This window comes from Theropithecus gelada, chromosome 16 (genome assembly GCF_003255815.1).
Source record: "Theropithecus gelada isolate Dixy chromosome 16, Tgel_1.0, whole genome shotgun sequence".
In the NCBI taxonomy this organism is placed as follows: Eukaryota; Metazoa; Chordata; class Mammalia; order Primates; family Cercopithecidae; genus Theropithecus; species Theropithecus gelada.
In genome coordinates, this window is record NC_037684.1 from 37,150,428 (window position 1) to 37,166,114 (window position 15,687).

Here is a 15,687-nt window from a genome sequence, read left to right on the forward strand (position 1 = left end):
TTTTTTTTTTTTTTTTTTTTTTTTTGAGACGGAGTCTCGCGCTGTGTCGCCCAGGCTGGAGTGCAGTGGCGCGATCTCGGCTCACTGCAAGCTCCGCCCCCCAGGTTCAGGCCATTCTCCTGCCTCAGCCTCCGAGCAGCTGGGACTACAGGCGCCCGCCACCACGCCCGGCTAGTTTTTTGTACCTTTAGTAGAGACGGGGTTTCACCATGTTAGCCAGGATGGTCTCGATCTCCTGACCTCGTGATCCGCCCGCCTCGGCCTCCCAAAGTGCTGGGATTACAGGCTTGAGCCACCGCGCCCGGCCTAGACTAAGGATATTTCTTAATGCTGATTTTTCTCTCTGAATTGGTTAATAGAGTTTATTGTTCCTCAAAAGGTCTTGAGACCCACACATATTATAAATTAGGAGACTGAGGCCCAAATGGGGAGTCAGAGCTAAGTTTTCTGGTCTTCCAGGATCTACAGTGGAGGTGCACTCAAGAACCTAATTTGTCTGGACTCCAACCCTGAGTAACATTTAGAATTCTTCCTGAAAGATCTGAAACTGTTCTATTTCATATGTCAAAATAACAATCAGAACTACTTAGTGATGTGTTTGCTTCAGTTTTGTTTGCATGCAAACTGCATGGCCAAATGCGAGTTTGTAATTGATGTGCCTGTTTCTTGCACAAATTAAAAGAGCTTCTGAAGTAATAATGAGCAATCAGAAGCTGCCCTTACCCACCTTTCCTACTGTTTTCTGTTTACCCAGCTCTGGGTGCCTACATGGGTACTATAGTAGACAGATTCAGAACAGAGCCCAACCTCCTCAAGGCCAAAGAGAATATGGACCACATAGAAATTAGGTAGCCATTTATAAATAATCAAGGAGGATGAAAAGGGAAATAACCTTGCGGTGTGAGGGGTTAAAACTGGATTCTGTTTCGGCCTCCCAGCATGGGATTGTGTTTCTGGGCACCCAAAGGTCTACTCTGCTAGGATTTGACCCAGCCTTTTGGCTCATGCTCTTAGAATAGAATGGAATGAGAGGATGCATAGAAATGATTAGCACCATCCTTCCTCGTTTTATCAAGCTGTGGATTTTTTGTTGAGAATGTATAGACGCTTACAGCCATTTTGATAAAGCCGTGTCAGAATGTCGCAAAATACATCAACTTCTTGAGGCATATTCTATAGATATATATGCATAGGTATATAAAGATACATATATGTGGATAATTATTAAAAGTTATAAAAGTGAGGGAGAAAAAAGCCTAAAATACCTAATAATATGAAAGTATTTTAAAGCCAGTAACAGTATATGGACCTTATGTGAATCCCAATTCAAACAAACAAAATTTAGTTCCTTTTTTGAGCTAATCAAGGGAATTTGAACACTATTGGGATATTTCATATTATAGAATCCTTCTTAGTTTTAGGTATGTTTTAAAGAGTTCATATCTGTTTAGAGGCACTTACTAAAATAATTAAATACTAAGTGATAAAATATCTGTGATTTTTAAAAATAATCCCATCAAGGGAAGGGTATATGAGCAGGAGTGTAAATAATACAAGGTTGGCCATGAGTTGAAAATTACTGAAGTAAGGTTATGGATACATCAGAGCTTTATTATACTATTCCTCTCCACTTTTGTAAATAGGTTTTAAATTTTCCATAATAAAAAATGTTTAATAAAGCAAATTTTATATTTTTTATATGCACTTGTGTGTATTTTGCATATATATAGAAAAATGTTTTAAATAGTAAACACTAATGTGTTAACAGGAGCTCCCTCTTAGGATTGAGATGGGAGGTTGAAGCTACTTTTATTTACCATATTATTTTATTTGATTTTTATAAAAAATTTGTATTATTTTTTTTTTTTTAATTTATTTATTATTATTATACTGTAAGTTGTAGGGTACATGTGCATAACGTGCAGGTTTGTTACATATGTATACTTGTGCCTTGTTGGTGTGCTGCACCCATCAACTCGTCATTTACATCAGGTATAACTCCCAATGCAATCCCTCCCCCCGCCCCCCTCCCCATGATAGGCCCCGGTGTGTGATGTTCCCCTTCCCGAGTCCAAGTGATCTCATTGTTCAGTTCCCACCTATGAGTGAGAACATGCGGTGTTTGGTTTTCTGTTCTTGTGATAGTTTGCTAAGAATGATGGATTCCAGCTGCATCCATGTCCCTACAAAGGACACAAACTCATCCTTTTTTATGGCTGCATAGTATTCCATGGTGTATATATGCCACATTTTCTTAATCCAATCTGTCACTGATGGACATTTGGGTTGATTCCAAGTCTTTGCTATTGTGAATAGTGCTGCAATAAACATACGTGTGCATGTGTCTTTATAGCAGCATAATTTATAATCCTTTGGGTATATACCCAGTAATGGGATGGCTGGGTCATATGGTACATCTAGTTCTAGATCCTTGAGGAATCGCCATACTGTTTTCCATAATGGTTGAACTAGTTTACAATCCCACCAACAGTGTAAAAGTGTTCCTAATTCTCCACATCCTCTCCAGCACCTGTTGTTTCCTGACTTTTGAATGATCGCCATTCTAACTGGTGTGAGATGGTATCTCATTGTGGTTTTGATTTGCATTTCTCTGATGGCCAGTGATGATGAGCATTTTTTCATGTGTTTGTTGGCTGTATGAATGTCTTCTTTTGAGAAATGTCTATTCATATCCTTTGCCCACTTTTTGATGGGGTTGTTTGTTTTTTTCTTGTAAATTTGTTGGAGTTCTTTGTAGGTTCTGGATATTAGCCCTTTGTCAGATGAGTAGATTGCAAAAATTTTCTCCCATTCTGTAGGTTGCCTGTTCACTCTGATGGTAGTTTCTTTTGCTGTGCAGAAGCTCTTTAGTTTAATGAGATCCCATTTGTCAATTTTGGCTTTTGCTGCCGTTGCTTTTGGTGTTTTAGACATGAAGTCTTTGCCCATGCCTATGTCCTGAATGGTACTACCTAGATTTTCCTCTAGGATTTTTATGGTATTAGGTCTAACATTTAAGTCTCTAATCCATCTTGAATTAATTTTCGTATAAGGAGTAAGGAAAGGATCCAGTTTCAGCTTTCTACTTATGGCTAGCCAATTTTCCCAGCACCATTTATTAAATAGGGAATCCTTTCCCCATTTCTTGTTTCTCTCAGGTTTGTCAAAGATCAGATGGCTGTAGATGTGTGGTATTATTTCTGAGGACTCTGTTCTGTTCCATTGGTCTATATCTCTGTTTTGGTACCAGTACCATGCTGTTTTGGTTACTGTAGCCTTGTAGTATAGTTTGAAGTCAGGTAGTGTGATGCCTCCAGCTTTGTTCTTTTGACTTAGGATTGTCTTGGAGATGCGGGCTCTTTTTTGGTTCCATATGAACTTTAAAGCAGTTTTTTCCAATTCTGTGAAGAAACTCATTGGTAGCTTGATGGGGATGGCATTGAATCTATAAATTACCTTGGGCAGTATGGCCATTTTCACGATATTGATTCTTCCTATCCATGAGCATGGTATGTTCTTCCATTTGTTTGTGTCCTCTTTTATTTCACTGAGCAGTGGTTTGTAGTTCTCCTTGAAGAGGTCCTTTACATCCCTTGTAAGTTGGATTCCTAGGTATTTGATTCTCTTTGAAGCAATTGTGAATGGAAGTTCATTCATGATTTGGCTCTCTGTTTGTCTGTTACTGGTGTATAAGAATGCTTGTGATTTTTGCACATTAATTTTGTATCCTGAGACTTTGCTGAAGTTGCTTATCAGCTTAAGGAGATTTTGGGCTGAGACAATGGGGTTTTCTAAATATACAATCATGTCATCTGCAAAGAGGGACAATTTGACTTCTTCTTTTCCTAACTGAATACCCTTGATTTCTTTCTCTTGCCTGATTGCCCTAGCCAGAACTTCCAACACTATGTTGAATAGGAGTGGTGAGAGAGGGCATCCCTGTCTTGTGCCAGTTTTCAAAGGGAATTTTTCCAGTTTTTGCCCATTCAGTATGATATTGGCTGTGGGTTTGTCATAAATAGCTCTTATGATTTTGAGGTACGTTCCATCAATACCGAATTTATTGAGCGTTTTTAGCATGAAGGGCTGTTGAATTTTGTCAAAAGCCTTTTCTGCATCTATTGAAATAATCATGTGGTTCTTGTCTTTGGTTCTGTTTATATGCTGGATTATGTTTATTGATTTGCGAATGTTGAACCAGCCTTGCATCCCAGGGATGAAGCCCACTTGATCATGGTGGATAAGCTTTTTGATGTGTTGCTGAATCCGGTTTGCCAGTATTTTATTGAGGATTTTTGCATCGATGTTCATCAGGGATATTGGTCTAAAATTCTCTTTTTTTGTTGTATCTCTGCCAGGCTTTGGTATCAGGATGATGTTGGCCTCATAAAATGAGTTAGGGAGGATTCCCTCTTTTTCTATTGATTGGAATAGTTTCAGAAGGAATGGTACCAACTCCTCCTTGTACCTCTGGTAGAATTCAGCTGTGAATCCATCTGGTCCTGGACTTTTTTTGGTTGGTAGGCTATTAATTGTTGCCTCAATTTCAGAGCCTGCTATTGGTCTATTCAGGGATTCAACTTCTTCCTGGTTTAGTCTTGGAAGAGTGTAAGTGTCCAGGAAATTATCCATTTCTTCTAGGTTTTCCAGTTTATTTGCGTAGAGGTGTTTATAGTATTCTCTGATGGTAGTTTGTATTTCTGTGGGGTCGGTGGTGATATCCCCTTTTTCATTTTTAATTGCGTCGATTTGATTCTTCTCTCTTTTCTTCTTTATTAGTCTTGCTAGTGGTCTGTCAATTTTGTTGATCTTTTCAAAAAACCAACTCCTGGATTCATTGATTTTTTGGAGGGTTTTTTGTGTCTCTATCTCCTTCAGTTCTGCTCTGATCTTAGTTATTTCTTGCCTTCTGCTAGCTTTCGAATGTGTTTGCTCTTGCTTCTCTAGTTCTTTTAATTGCGATGTTAGAGTGTCAATTTTAGATCTTTCCTGCTTTCTCTTGTGGGCATTTAGTGCTATAAATTTCCCTCTACACACTGCTTTAAATGTGTCCCAGAGATTCTGGTATGTTGTATCTTTGTTCTCATTGGTTTCAAAGAACATCTTTATTTCTGCCTTCATTTCGTGATGTACCCAGTAGTCATTCAGGAGCAGGTTGTTCAGTTTCCATGTAGTTGAGCGGTTTTGATTGAGTTTCTTAGTCCTGAGTTCTAGTTTGATTGCACTGTGGTCTGAGAGACAGTTTGTTATAATTTCTGTTCTTGTACATTTGCTGAGGAGTGCTTTACTTCCAATTATATGGTCAATTTTGGAGTAAGTACGATGTGGTGCTGAGAAGAATGTATATTCTGTTGATTTGGGGTGGAGAGTTCTATAGATGTCTATTAGGTCTGCTTGCTGCAGAGATGAGTTCAATTCCTGAATATCCTTGTTAACTTTCTGTCTCGTTGATCTGTCTAATGTTGACAATGGAGTGTTGAAGTCTCCCATTATTATTGTATGGGAGTCTAAGTCTCTTTGTAAGTCTCTAAGGACTTGCTTTATGAATCTGGGTGCTCCTGTATTGGGTGCATATATATTTAGGATAGTTAGCTCTTCCTGTTGAATTGATCCCTTTACCATTATGTAATGGCCTTCTTTGTCTCTTTTGATCTTTGATGGTTTAAAGTCTGTTTTATCAGAGACTAGTATTGCAACCCCCGCTTTTTTTTGTTCTCCATTTGCTTGGTAAATCTTCCTCCATCCCTTTATTTTGAGCCTATGTATGTCTCTGTGTGTGAGATGGGTCTCCTGAATACAGCAGACTGATGGGTCTTGACTCTTTATCCAGTTTGCCAGTCTGTGTCTCTTAATTGGAGCATTTAGTCCATTTACATTTAAGGTTAAGATTGTTATGTGTGAACTTGATCCTGCCATTATGATATTAACTGGTTATTTTGCTCATTAGTTGATGCAGTTTCTTCCTAGCCTCGATGGTCTTTACATTTTGGCATGTTTTTGAGATGGCTGGTACCGGTTGTTCCTTTCCATGTTGAGTGCTTCCTTCAGGGTCTCTTGTAAGGCAGGCCTAGTGGTGACAAAATCTCTAAGCATTTGCTTATCTGTAAAGGATTTTATTTCTCCTTCACTTATGAAACTTAGTTTGGCTGGATATGAAATTCTGGGTTTGAAATTCTTTTCTTTAAGAATGTTGAATATTGGCCCCCACTCTCTTCTGGCTTGGAGAGTTTCTGCCGAGAGATCTGCTGTGAGTCTGATGGGCTTCCCTTTGTGGGTAACCCGACCTTTCTCTCTGGCTGCCCTTAAGATTTTTTCCTTCATTTCAACTTTGGTGAATCTGGCAATTATGTGTCTTGGAGTTGCTCTTCTCGAGGAGTATCTTTGTGGCGTTCTCTGTATTTCCTGGATTTGAATGTTGGCCTGCCCTACTAGGTTGGGGAAGTTCTCCTGGATGATATCCTGAAGAGTGTTTTCCAACTTGGTTCCATTTTCCCCCTCACTTTCAGGCACCCCAATCAGACGTAGATTTGGTCTTTTTACATAATCCCATACTTCTTGCAGGCTTTGTTCATTTCTTTTTCTTCTTTTTGCTTTTGGTTTCTCTTCTCGCTTCATTTCATTCATTTGATCCTCAATTGCTGATACTCTTTCTTCCAGTTGATCGAGTCGGTTACTGAAGCTTGTGCATTTGTCACGTATTTCTCGTGTCATGGTTTTCATCTCTTTCATTTCGTTTATGACCTTCTCTGCATTAATTAGTCTAGCCGTCAATTCTTCCACTTTTTTTTCAAGATTTTTAGTTTCTTTGCGCTGGGTACGTAATTCCTCCTTTAGCTCTGAGAAATTTGATGGACTGAAGCCTTCTTCTCTCATCTCGTCAAAGTCATTCTCCGTCCAGCTTTGATCCGTTGCTGGCGATGAGCTGCGCTCCTTTGCCGGGGGAGATGCGCTCTTGTTTTTTGAATTTCCAGCTTTTCTGCCCTGCTTTTTCCCCATCTTTGTGGTTTTATCTGCCTCTGGTCTTTGATGATGGTGATGTACTGATGGGGTTTTGGTGTAGGTGTCCTTCCTGTTTGATAGTTTTCCTTCTAACAGTCAGGACCCTCAGCTGTAGGTCTGTTGGAGATTGCTTGAGGTCCACTCCAGACCCTGTTTGCCTGGGTAACAGCAGCAGAGGCTGCAGAAGATAGAATATTTCTGAACAGCAAGTGTACCTGTCTGATTCTTGCTTTGGAAGCTTCCTCTCAGGGGTGTACTCCACCCTGTGAGGTGTGGGGTGTCAGACTGCCCCTAGTGGGGGATGTCTCCCAGTTAGGCTACTCAGGGGTCAGGGACCCGCTTGAGCAGGGAGTCTGTCCCTTCTCAGATCTCAACCTCCTTGTTGGGAGATCCACTGCTCTCTTCAAAGCTGTCAGACAGAGTCGTTTGCGTCTGCAGAGGTGTCTGCTGCTTTGTTATTGTTTTCTGTGCCCTGCCCCCAGAGGTGGAGTCTACAGAGACAGGCAGGTTTCCTTGAGCTGCTGTGAGCTCCACCCAGTTCGAGCTTCCCAGCAGCTTTGTTTACCTACTTAAGCCTCAGCAATGGCGGGCGCCCCTCCCCCAGCCTCGCTGCTGCCTTGCCGGTAGATCACAGACTGCTGTAATAGCAATGAGGGAGGCTCCGTGGGTGTGGGACCCTCCCGGCCAGGTGTGGGATATGATCTCCTGGTGTGCCTGTTTGCTCAAAGCGCAGTATTGGGGTGGGAGTTACCCGATTCTCCAGGTGTTGTGTGTCTCAGTTCCCCTGGCTAGGAAAAGGGATTCCCTTCCCCCTTGCGCTTCTCAGGTGAGGCAATGCCTCGCCCTGCTTCAGCTCTCGCTGGTCGGGCTGCAGCAGCTGACCAGCACCGATCGTCCGGCACTCCCCAGTGAGATGAACCCAGTACCTCAGTTGAAAATGCCGAAATCACCGGTCTTCTGTGTCGCTGGCGCTGGGAGTTGAAGACTGGAGCTGCTCCTATTCGGCCATCTTGCTCCCAGTAGCCTGTATTATTTTTATAATTTCAAAAACTTAAATGTAGAAGTCTTTTTTTTCTTCTGTGTTTTGGTGGTGGTTGTTTTTTAGTTTTTTTGAGACAAGGCCTCATGGTGTCACCCAGGCTGGAGTGCAGTAGCACAGTCACTGCTCACAACAGCCTAAACCTCCCAGGCTCAAGTGATCCTCCCACCTCAACCTCCCAAGTAGCTGGGACCACAGGCAGGCACTAGCATGCCTGGCTAATATTTTAAGTTTTTGGAGAGATGTTGTCTCCCTACATTTCCCTGGTCTCAAGCTCCTGGGCCCAAGCAATCCTCCCACCACCACCTCCCAAAATGTTAGAATTACAGATACGTACCACCACACCTGGCTGAAAATAAAATTTTTAATAGGAAAGTTTAATGATTTAATTTTTGGTTGCATCAGAATATCCCCACAGGGAGAAAAAAGGGCACCTGTGTCGGAGAAGCCTTTTAAAAACGTTCATGTATCTAGCCTTCCCACAGCATTGTTCACCTTTCAGCCTTTCCTCTAGTGTGAGAATTCCCTCTACAGGAAGTTTTTTCCTCACGCACTTTTGAGACCCTGAACCTTCTATGGGAAGACCTTGATCACTATGACTAGAGGTCTTGTTAGATGAATTTATAACTCATAAATAACTGACATATTCCCCCTTTGTAGATGCCTCTTCCCTAGGATACCAGGTAAACACACTTTGCTGATTTTAGATATATGTAGGGATTCTAGGCAAGAACATTCTATATTTCAGGGACAAAGAAAGCAGAAGTAACTTAAGATTTCGTTGTTAATATCTTCCTGCCCTCGGGATTTCCTTCTTTACCTGATTTGATCCAGATATTGGCAGAAGAGTAAGAAGATTGTCAGAGTGCCTAACAATCGGGATATCTGAAGAACAAATTATTCTAACTTCCTTCTGGAGAAGCCCATGTGAAATGGACAAACATTAGTACATGTCGTGGGACCTGTGCCAGTGACACTAGGAGAAAATTTGTTGTAGATGGCAATCAAGCCTGTATTGCTGTTTTTTTTTTCCTGAGGATAAACATATAAAATCATTCTGGGGTATATTAGTTAAGGTGAAGAACACTAGCTGCTATGACAAACCTGCAAAATCTCAATGACTTAACAAAGATTTATTTCTCCTTACATCGCAGTACAGTTCAGATCTCTGAGCAGGCTCCTTCCGTGTAGTAGTTCTGAAATCACCTTGGGCCTCAGAATTCTCCACTGGATCTTCTACATCTGGCCTGTAATCAAAAGGAACCATAGAAAGTGTGGAGAAATACGCAGGAAGTTTTGGAGCCAAGCCTGGACAAGACATACTACTTATGCCCTCATTTTATTCACCAGAATTCAGTCACATTGCCTACCTAACTATAAAGGAGGCTGGGAAATAGAGTTTTTCCAAATGTTCAGAAAGAAAATGAAATGGAAATCAGTGATCACATTGCATTATTTCTACCACAGTGTGTAATTTAATAACTTGAATTTAAGATATTTATTGAAGAAGGCTAATAAAAAAGATATGGAAAAATAAATTATATCCAGATATAACAGAAAAGAGAGGTGTTGAGTGGATGTGTTGCTAAGGGCTGCAGAGATAGAGACCGTTTAAGTTAGCTTGTTCCTGCAGGACTGGTCTTTGTCCCCCCACCTAGGCTTTGCTTGGCATGAACATTGTTAGAGTGGGACTCCACTCCCATTCATTAGTACCAAAAACAAAGAGGCCACAAATTCACCACTGATGCTACTTTTTTTTGCTGGGCTACTAATTTAATTGTCTGTACTTCTTATTCAGGGTTTGAGTAAAAAAGTTGGTGTATCATCCTCCATCCTCCAAGGTCTCTGGATCTCTTATAGCACAGAAGGTCTTTCCATGGCACTGGCATCTTTACGAAATCTCTACACTCCAAATATAAAGGTAAATTTATAAAGAAATTATAAATATGATAAGGAATTAACTATGAAAAAATAAAACTAGAAGGACATTAAGTAACTGTTTAGTTGATCTTTGACTTGCTTAGTCTTTTATTGATCTAAGTCTTTTTTTTTTTTTTTTTTTTTTGAGACGGAGTCTCGCTCTGTCGCCCAGGCTGGAGTGCAGTGGCCGGATCTCAGCTCACTGCAAGCTCCGCCTCCCGGGTTTACGCCATTCTCCTGCCTCAGCCTCCCGAGTAGCTGGGACTTGAGGTGCCCGCCACCTCACCCGGCTAGTTTTTTGTATTTTTTAGTAGAGACGGGGTTTCACCGTGTTAGCCAGGATGGTCTTGATCTCCTGACCTCGTGATCCGCCCATCTCGGCCTCCCAAAGTGCTGGGATTACAGGCTTGAGCCACCGCGCCCGGCCTGATCTTAGTCTTTTATTGATAATTTAATATATTTTAAATTGTTAAATTTTATTCTATAAATTGGAGACTAGCTCCATTGTCCTCTTCTGTAAACTGACTCTGACATGTGGGATCAGGTCCTGCTGGTTCCAAAGAGTAAATTGATCTCAGGTAGCCTTTGTCTTGGTGTAGGAGCTTTTCTGACCAAACGCTCACTTCATAGAGACTGTGTTCAGCACTACAGTATGGGAGGCAATTGCTCTAGCTACTATACCATTTATGTAAAGGAGATATTTTATACTATCTACCAAAGGAAAAGAAAAAGGAGCAAATGAGATTATAAAATAAAGCAATTACTAAATGCTACTAGACACTGTTGTAGAATCTTAGATGGTTTAATAAAAGACAACTAAAAAGATGTGACTCCTGTTTGTCTAATTATTAGTTGTGTTTGTTTATTTCTAGGTCAGCCGACTGCTGATTTTAGGAGGTGCCAATATTAATTACCGGACAGAGGTTTTAAATAATGCTCCAATTCTTTGTGTTCAGTCCCATCTTGGTTACACAGAAATGGTAGCCCTGCTGCTGGAGTTCGGCGCCAACGTGGATGCCTCTTCTGAAAGTGGCCTGACCCCGCTGGGATATGCTGCAGCAGCAGGGTACCTGAGCATTGTGGTGCTGCTGTGCAAGAAACGGGCCAAGGTACTGGCTGCCCAGCTCTGCTGCTTTTCTTCCCTTTTTCTTTCTTTTCGATGCATACTCTTTCTTATCTCCAGTGTTACCTCATGAGTCTGGGTAGAGTATATCAAACCGTGATGGAGAGCAGATCAGAGAGAGTGCTGCTTCTGCATATGTTCAGGGCCACTGCCATCCATCCTGCAGGAGCACACAGTTCTAAACCCTTTGAGAGGTACTTGGGAAACTGCATTTGTCAGTAACCACAAAAAATTTCTACCTAACAACCCAGAAATGATCCACTAAGCTCAGAAGAAGCCTCTTTTTAACAGAGAGAGGAAGAAGAAGTGAGGGAGCAACTGCGGGCTCTAAGCCTTTCATGTGTAGAGAAGAAAACTTAACCATGGAGATGAGAACAGGATCAGACACCTTCATCCTGTCCTTGAAGACCACCACTGTAGAGAAACAGGGAGAAGATGATTCTCCCTGTTTATACCCAGACTGACCAAGGGCACCTCGAAGTGCTTCTGTTAGTACTCATCAGTTCTCTGAAAACATTTCCAAAATATGTTTGCTTTATGTATAAAAACTTGATTTCACAATATTGGTGAAAAGAAAAATGCTGGTCTCACAAATGTAGGCCTCTGGGAAAAAAATCTTGGCCTCATTGTATTTTGTTTCAGTCCTGAAAACAAACTGAGGACTTTAGTGGTTTCATAGTGAAACATAATTCGTAGTATGACTTCATGCTGAGGTGTCCAGTGCTGTTACCAGGGGAAAAAGTGGGACTCCTCCACTCCTTTGGGAACTGAGACGAAGGCCTCTCAGTGACATCTCAGAGCCTTAGAAGTTTACCCTTGCACAGTGATTGCCCACCTATGACATCCCATTCATTTGAATGGACACCTCTAGAAACAGTGATAACTGGGCCTCATTACCATTTTCGTTTTCTTTTTAGAGACAAAGTCTTGCTCTGTTGCCTAGGCCAGAGTGTGGTGGCACGATTGTAGCTCACTGCAGTCTTCAGCCTCCCCAATAGCCAGGAGTATAGGTACGCACCACCACACTCGGCTGTATTTTTTTCCTATTTTGTAGAGACAAGGTCTTGCTATATTGCCCAGAGGTTTGCTAAAATTCCTTAAATCAAGAGATCCTTGTTGCCAGGCGCGCTGGCTCAAGCCTGTAATCCCAGCACTTTGGGAGGCCGAGGTGGGCGGATCACAAGGTCAGGAGATCGAGACCATCCTGGCTAACACGGTGAAACCCCGTCTCTACCAAAAAATGCAAAAAATTAGCTGGGCGAGGTGGCGGGAGCCTGTAGTCCCAGCTACTCGGGAGGCTGAGGCAGGAGAATGGTGTAAACCCAGGAGGTGGAGCTTGCAATGAGCCGAGATCACGCCACTGCACTCCAGCCTGGGCGACAGAGCGAGATTCCGTCTCAAAACAAAAAAAAAGAGAGCCTCCCACTGTGGCCTCCCAAAGTGCTAGGATTACAAGCATGAGCCACGGCACCCAGCCCTTCTTACTGTTGCTGTCACTTCATGTTCTGATCTCAGCTGGGTCTTTCCTGCCGCTCAGCCCTTACACTTCCAAGCCATCTTTTTCTCCATCTTTCATTGTTTTCCCCAGAGCAGAAATGTAACTCATATGTACTTCTTTCAAGATCCTATCATGCCTCTTCTGCCCTTCATCACTGTGATCAAGCTCATCTCAAGGTACCTATATCTCAAAACTCTTATCAGTTCTTACCTACACTCACCTCTACTTTGCCTTAGAGAAGGAAGTACTTACCTTCTCTTCCAGAGCAGTTGTCTCCACCTCTGCACTCTTAACCCACGATGTTGCTCATTCTCTCATGTTGTTTCATTCTTTTTCTAAATGCACAGTACCTTTTTTCTCAGTTTCTACAAACCTATGAATGTAGAAACCTATGTAACCTAAAAAGGAAATTCCTCTCCCTTACTAACCAGAAGCAACATCCCATCTCTTCCCTTTCACCTCTACCAAACCTGTCCTAAGAGTCCTCTATACTGGCTACATTCACCTCATTACTCCTTAACCATTTGCATTCTGGCTTCCATGAATGAGAAGGGAGGCAACTCATTAAAATGATAAGCTTTAGGATCAAACACAACTGGGTCAAATCCTGTGTCCATACTTAATTTATATGAGGGCTTGAACAAGTCACTTAACCTCTCTCAATCGCACTTTTCATCTATTAAAAGGGTGTTAAAAGAGTCAGTGTAAGCATTGAAAGAGATAAAGCCTTTTTTTAAAAGAGGTGGTAAAGTATCTTTTAATCTTACATAGTGCCGAATAGATAGTATCTGTAAACAAGAAAATAACCCAGCCTCCCTACATTCTACCAGGCTACTCTTTTAAAAGTCACTAATGACTGCTAGTCACCAAATAAAGCAGCTTTGTCTCATCCCTCACCTCTCTGAGCCCCTCCATAGTATTAGCAATTGTAAACTTTTTTTTTGGAGGTGGGGGACAGAGCCTGGCTCTGTCACCTAGGCTGGAGTGCAGTGGCACATTCTTGACTCACTGCAGCCTCTGCCTCCTGGGTTCAAACAATTCTCCTGCCTCAGCCTCCCAAGTGGCTGGGATTACAGGCGCACACTACCACACCTGGCTAATTTTTGTATTTTTAGTCGAGATGGGGTTTCACCATGTTGGCCAGGCTGGTCTTGAACTCCTGACCTCAGGTGATACGCCCGCCTTGGCCCCCAAAAGTGCTGAGATTACAGGCGTGAGCTCCCATGCCCGGCCAATAGTAAACTTTTAATGTCATTTCCCACTTCTCTGGCTGCCCCTCTCCTTCTTCTGATAGGACTGTTCACTAGGATCCTCTGGTCTTCCTTCCATCTTCATACTCGCTATGACTTCAGCATTAAAGTCATAGACCTTGGCGTCAAATCTCACTGGGTTCTAGTTCTCCTGCGTACACTTTGGTGACTCTTAACCCCAAATTGCTAATTTCTGAAAATGTTTTTGAGCTGTAGTTTCTTTTTTTTGTTTTTTTTGTTTTTTTTTTTGAGACGGAGTCTCGCTCTGTCGCCCAGGCTGGAGTGCAGTGGCCGGATCTCAGCTCACTGCAAGCTCCGCCTCCCGGGTTCACGCCATTCTCCTGCCTCAGCCTCCCGAGTAGCTGGGACTACAGGCGCTCGCCACCTCGCCCGGCTAGTTTTTTGTATTTTTTAGTAGAGACGGGGTTTCACCGTGTCAGCCAGGATGGTCTCGATCTCCTGTCCTCGTGATCCGCCCGTCTCGGCCTCCCAAAGTGCTGGGATTACAGGCTTGAGCCACCACGCCCGGCCTTTGAGCTGTAGTTTCACATTTGTAACTGCTTCCTTGTCAGGCATGTTCAGATCCCTGACCAGTTCCTCAGATCCAGCTTTCTAAAATCACTCATCATCTTTACCTTCCTCTTTCTGGATTTTCAAAGTCTGCTAATGTAGCCTCCATTTTTCTCAGAACTAGGGAGTCATTGACATGTTTCTCTCCTTTGCCCTTCCTAATTCATTTAGTGGCCAGCTCTTTTCAATGTTATCCTCAAAAGAGCTTGAAAAGCTACTCCTTGGTCTCTACCCCAACTGCCACTATCCTCCTGAATTATTCTTGGAGTCTTCTTGTGTAACAAACCCCTTTTTCAGATTCTCATCTCATCTATTACACACCATCCCCTTAGCTTTTGTAGAGCTTTTATTTTAAAGTAATTTTAGACTTTCAAAGATATTGCAAAAATAGTGCAGAGACCCAATACAAAGAAATGATACACATTTGAGGAGATGGGTATGCTAGTTACCCTAGTTTGATAATTACACCTTGCATACATGTATCAAAATATCACACTGTACCCCATAAATATGTACAGTTATTATGTGTCAATTTAAAATAATAAAAGCAAATAAAATAATTCTCTTGTAGACAAAAGAAAAAAAAATGCATCGAGTTTCTGTATATCCTCCATTCAGCTTCTCCTAATGTTAACAGCCTAAGTAATTGTTGTCTAATTATCAAAACCAGGAAATTAATTTGGTGGTAATACTATTAACTAATCTGCAGACTTTAGTGAAATTTGTCCAGCTGTCCCACTGATACCTTTTCTGCGTTAGAGAATCCAGGTCGGGATCCCACATTGCATTTAGTGTTGTGCCTCCGTAGTCTCCTCCAGCCTGTGAGAGTTTCTCAGTCTTTGTTCATCTTTTATGAGCTTGACAGTTTTTAAGAATACCAGCCAGTTGTTCTGTAGAATGTTTTTCAATTTTAGTTTGTCTGACGTTTTCTCACTGTGAGATTGAGTGTACGTATTTTTGGCAAGAATACCACATAAGCAGTGCTGTACCCTTATGAAAATGCAGCACTTGAAGTCCCTGCTGTTGATAGGTCTTATTACAGGTGGTGGTAACCTCAGGCACTTGGCGAAGGTAGTGTCTTCCAGGTTTCTCAGCTCTGAAGTTACTGTTTTTCCTTTTGTAATTAAGAAATATCTTTTAGGGGCCGGGCACGGTGGCTCAAGCCTGTAATCCCAGCACTTTGGGAGGCCGAGACGGGTGGATCACGAGGTCAGCAGATCGAGACCATCCTGGCTAACCCAGTGAAACCCCGTCTCTACTAAAAAATACAAAAAACTAGCCGGGCGAG

The 15,687-nt window shown here is 42.1% G+C and overlaps 1 protein-coding gene across 1 annotated transcript in view; it reads left to right on the forward strand.

Moving 5' to 3' along the window:
* Positions 1 to 15,687, forward strand: part of TANC2 (tetratricopeptide repeat, ankyrin repeat and coiled-coil containing 2) — a 481,882-nt gene that overhangs the window by 431,429 nt on the left and 34,766 nt on the right. The window contains exons 15-16 of the mRNA XM_025361091.1: positions 9,837 to 9,959; positions 10,831 to 11,067. Coding sequence (XP_025216876.1) covers positions 9,837 to 9,959; positions 10,831 to 11,067 — 360 coding nt within the window. The remainder of the gene's footprint in view (positions 1 to 9,836; positions 9,960 to 10,830; positions 11,068 to 15,687) is intronic.